General features: G+C 58.3%; 1 protein-coding gene across 1 annotated transcript in view; it reads left to right on the forward strand.

Annotated features, from left to right (window-relative positions):
• Nucleotides 1-4,045, forward strand: part of TMEM59L (transmembrane protein 59 like) — a gene marked incomplete at its 5' end in the record, with an annotated part of 4,162 nt that extends 117 nt beyond the window's left edge. The window contains 7 exon segments of the mRNA XM_021708212.1: nt 1-14; nt 16-136; nt 1,470-1,622; nt 2,156-2,258; nt 2,615-2,732; nt 2,820-2,937; nt 3,488-4,045. The exon segment at nt 1-14 is cut by the window's left edge and continues 117 nt beyond it. Coding sequence (XP_021563887.1) covers nt 1-14; nt 16-136; nt 1,470-1,622; nt 2,156-2,258; nt 2,615-2,732; nt 2,820-2,937; nt 3,488-3,616 — 756 coding nt within the window.
• Between the last annotated feature and the right edge of the window lie 682 nt (nt 4,046-4,727).

The raw sequence follows: 4,727 nt of genomic DNA on the forward strand, positions 1-4,727 counted from the left end.
CCAGTCACCCCCTCCCGCTCCTGCAGCCTGTACAGAGGCCTATGTGAAAGAGACAGAGCAGCAGGCCTGCAGCCAGGGCTGCTGGAGCCAGCCCCCTGAGCCCGAGCCCCAGCCGGAGCCGCAGCTGGAGCAGAAGGTAGGTCCCTCACCACCATCCAGGGCCCTTTTCTCGCATATCAAGTCTTCCTCCTGCTCCCGTGTTCCATTCCTGGTCTGTACGGTGACCTCAAGTCACTGCTCCAGCCTCCATTGCCACCTCTGTGGCATGGGACATATGGCCCCAGACATCACCCACCTTTTGAGAAAGTCTTACTTTGTTGCTCAGGCTGGAGTGCCATGGCCTGATCACAGCTCACTGCAGCCTCGAACTCCTGGGCTCAAGTAATCCTCCTGCCTCAGCCTCCCAAGTAGCTGGGACTACAGGCACCACCACACCCAGCTAAGTTTTTTATTTTATTGTAGAGACAAGATCTGGCTATGTTGCCCAGGCTGGTCTCAAACTCCTGGCCTCAAGTGATCCTTCCGCCTCAGCCTCCCAAAGTGCTGGGATTATAGGCGTGAGCCACCACACCAGGCTCCTACCACCTTCTGAGGAGTAAATGGCAGAAAACAGCCACCATTTATGAAGCATTTGCCCTGGTCCAGGCCTGTCCCCAGCCTGTCCCAAATTCCTTGTGCCACTTGAAGACACCAGGGCCAGCGTCACCCCCCTTTTATGCCCAGGGAGCAACTGCCCAGGTCACACACAGGGCTGTGCAAGATGCAAGATTTGAAAGCCACTAGGACCTCTCACCTGGCTCATCTGAAGCACCACCAGGTGCTGGTCTCAACACTCCCCTGAGGTGACCACTGTCATCAGGAGGGGGTCAGAACTGAGGTTCTGGTAGGAATGGCATCCCCCCCGTGCACACACTGTCTTGAGGGAGAAATAATAACTGCCCACTTATATGTCATGAGTGAGTCTAAGCAATACTGCAGTAGGGGAAACTGATGCACAGAAGGTCAAGCAGCACAGCCAGAGACTCAAGGATTGGGACCCCCTGGAGCCGGGCACCGACACAGTCCCCCTTTACCCATTGCTCCACCCCTCCAGGCTCTTACTGTTGGGGAAGCCACACCGCACCAGCCCCTTTCCATTTGGAGTTCCCTCTTGACACTGTCAAATTAGCGTTTCTGCTGTGCGTTAGGTACTTGTGCTGTGCCAAGTGCGTGGCAGACGTTGTCTAGCTGGAATCTCATGGCAACCCGTGCAGGAAGAGGATCTTTTAGGGCTCACAAAGGGCAGTGCGCTTCCACAAGGGCAAACGGCGCATCCCTTTCAGCACTGAGGTCTGTGTTTGTAACTGAAGCACTGTGGTCCCAAACGGCTTAGCCAAATCCAGTCATAGTGAGTTCTCTCAGCCCCCTCCTCCCGTTGGTTAATGCCCTGTCTTGGTGACATTTCTGTGCCTTGGCCCTCCTTTCACCAGAGAAAGGTCCTGGAAGCTCCGAGTGGGGCCCTCTCCCTCCTGGACTTGTTTTCCACGCTCTGCAATGACCTTGTCAACTCAGCCCAGGGCTTTGTGTCCTCCACCTGGACATATTACTTGCAGACAGACAATGGGAAGGTGGTGGTGTTTCAGGTGAGAGCTTTAGGGGACCACAGCAGTGTGGTAGGTGGGTGGTCAGGGGAAGAAGCTGGGATGCAATGGTTCTCGGCTCTTGGGATGCAAGATCCACAGCAGGAAAGTTCAGGCACAACTGGATCCAGGGACTCCGTGTCTCACTCTACGCTACTTCATTCTCAGGCATTTGCCTCCCTCTTAACAACAGGTAGGGGTGCCGGAGGCTCCAGCCAACAGGCATTCTGGGTTTTCACTGAGCTGGGCTTGGCTCTATTGGCCCTGGCTGGGTCATGTGACCACCTCCCAGCCATCCCTGTTGGCTTGGTCTAGATGTTCCTGCTTTGACAGCTGAAGGCTAATGTAGGGGCCGGTGATAGCAGGGAACATCCCTGACATGAAGCATGTGGAACGGTGCCTGCCCCCCCACCCCCAGCGGAACCAGGAACCAGCTGAACATGGGACACTGGAACCAGCCTGGGGCACGGAGGGGCACCTCTGGGGCCTAGTGGTGCCTATCCAGTGGGCCTTTTGCCATCTTGTTCCTGGCCCAGACCCAGCCTGTAGTGGAGAGCCTTGGTTTCCAGGGGGGCCGTCTGCAGCGAGTGGAGGTGACCTGGCGGGGATCCCACCCTGAGGCCTTGGAGGTGCATGTGGGTAAGCTGCATCCTAGACTTGTGTTCCTTCCATGGGCGGCCCCACTGCCCAGGAGTGCTCTCAGCAGCAGGCCCTCTAGGGGTGGGATCTCCATCTCTCAACTCCTGGGCTCCATGGTCTGTCTCCCAGGTTCTGTGGCCCATCTACTGGGGTTCCATAGTTTGTCTCCCTGGGGTCCTCGGTCTGTCTCCTGGTTCCGTGGTCCACCTCCCGGGGTTCTGTGGTGGTCCGTCTCCTGGGGTCCTGATCTCTATTCCAGGACTCCATACCCCAGATCCTGGCCCTCTTCTCCTCTCCGTGGTCCTGTGGCCTCTTGGCCAGGGCCCGGAGGCTACTGAGTATCGCCTGTCTTCCAGACCCTGTAGGCCCCCTGGACAAGGTGAGGAAGGCCAAGATCCGAGTCAAGACCAGCAGCAAGGCCAAGGGGGAGTCTGAAGAGCCGCAGGACAACGACTTCCTCAGCTGCATGTCCCGGTAGGTGGCAGGACCCTGGGGGCGGAGCTGGAGGTGTGGCCCCTGTGGCGCTGGCTCCACAGCTGAGCAGTCCCTGCCGGCGGGTAGGCGCTCGGGGCTGCCTCGCTGGATCCTGGCCTGCTGCCTCTTCCTCTCTGTGCTGGTGATGCTGTGGCTCAGCTGTTCCACCCTGGTGACCGCCCCGGGCCAGCACCTCAAGCTCCAGGTACGTGGGACCCGCGGGTGGCTTCAGGTCAAGGGAGGGTTGGGAGGCAGAGGGAGCTGCTCCCCAGTCCCGGGCCAGCTTCCCATGGAGGCCTGACGTGCCATGTGACCTCGGGCGAGCTTCTTCGCTGCCATACGAGTTGGGGAAAGAACACCAACCCTCAGTCAAGGAGACATGAAGTCAGGGGTTGGGCTGGGCACGGTGGTTCCTGCCTGTAATCTCCAAGCTTTGGGAGGCCGAGGCGGGAGGATTGCCTGAACCTAGGAGTTAGAGACCAGCTTGGGCAACATGGCAAGACCTCATCTCTACCACAAATAAAAAAATTAGCTGGTGCACACCTGTGGTTCCAGCTCCTTGGAAGGCTGAGGAGGAGGGATCCCCTGAGCCCAGCAGGTTGAGACTGTGATGGCCGTGAGTGTGCCACGGCACTCCAACCTGGGCAACAGAGGGAGACCCAGACTCAAAAAAGAAAAAAGGAAATCAGGGATGAGAAGGAGGCTTGTAGGGGCTGGGGGCCCAGTGCGTTCCCTCTCCCTCCCACTCCCTGCAGCCTCTGATCTTGGAGCAGCACAAGGGCTTCATAATCGAGCCGGACTGGCCCCTGTACCCTCCGCCGTCACACGCCTGTGAGGACAGCCCGCTGCCCTACAAGCTGAAGTTGGACCTGACCAACCTGTAGGCCTCCGTGGGTGGAGCTTGCCCCATGCCCTGGGGCCCACCCTAGGGCGCTGGCACCCCCAAATCCCTCTCCCATCCAGTCCTGCCCCTCACCACCACCCCCAGTCTTGGGGATGCAGTGCCCAGCTGGGGGGAGGGTGGGCCCTGGTCTTGTTTCCTCCTGTCCCCACTTCTTCCAGGGGCGTGCTAGCTTTCGTCTTTATCGTGTGGCTTTCTGAGTATTTGAACCCCTGTCCTGTGTCGCTTTCGTTTTTCCTTCTTTCTCCCCCCTCTGGGGGGCTGAAGCCACAGGGCGCCACCTCCCGGTGGGGCTCTCACCCTCTGCCTTCCCAACCCTTGAGGTGGGGAGAAGGGTGTGGACAGCTGGGGGGGCGGGGCCGGGCCACAGCATGGGTGGGGGCGTGGGGAATAAACCATGTGTATAAGAGAGTCTCGGCTGAGTCCACTTCTGTGTCTGTGTGTCTGCCCTTGGGGAAGTGGCCTGAGCGTGGCCGTGACTCCTGCCCAGCAGGCCAGGCCCTTCCTGACTTGGGAACGCCCTGGTGGCACAAGGGGTACACACCAGCTGCCTCTTAGGAGGACAGTCTCTGCTCACAGCCCAAGTTGCACTCCCAGCTAGGGGTGTCCCTGGAAAAGTGATCTATGCCACTCTGGCACAGTGGCCCAGCACTTGGGGGGGGGGCAGAGGCAGGAGTATTTCTTGAGCCCAGGAGTTTGAGATCAGCCTGGCAACATAGCAAGACCTTGTCTCTATCACACACAAAAAAATTAAGACAACTGGACAGGTGTGGTGGTGGCAACTATAATCCCAGCTATTTAGGAGGCTGAGGTGGGAGGGTCTCTTGAGTCCAGTGGTGGAGACTGCAGTGAGCCAAGATTGAGTTTTTGCCACCCTCCTGGTCTGAGCAGGTTAGTGTCTCTTCCTGGGCCCCAGTGTCCCTCCTGGACAGGTTAATCTTGAAGAGGATGTAATTTTGTAGCCACCTGTCTTCTGGTCCTCTTACTTTTGGGGACAAGGCTCTGGCCACCATGCCTGATATTTTTTAAAAATTTATTGTAGCCGGGCTCAGTGGCTCAGCCTGTAATCCCACGCCTTTGGGAGGCTGAGGTGA

This window comes from Carlito syrichta, unplaced genomic scaffold, assembly GCF_000164805.1.
Source record: "Carlito syrichta isolate Samal-C Ts95f unplaced genomic scaffold, Tarsius_syrichta-2.0.1 Scaffold135577, whole genome shotgun sequence".
Taxonomy (NCBI): domain Eukaryota; kingdom Metazoa; phylum Chordata; class Mammalia; order Primates; family Tarsiidae; genus Carlito; species Carlito syrichta.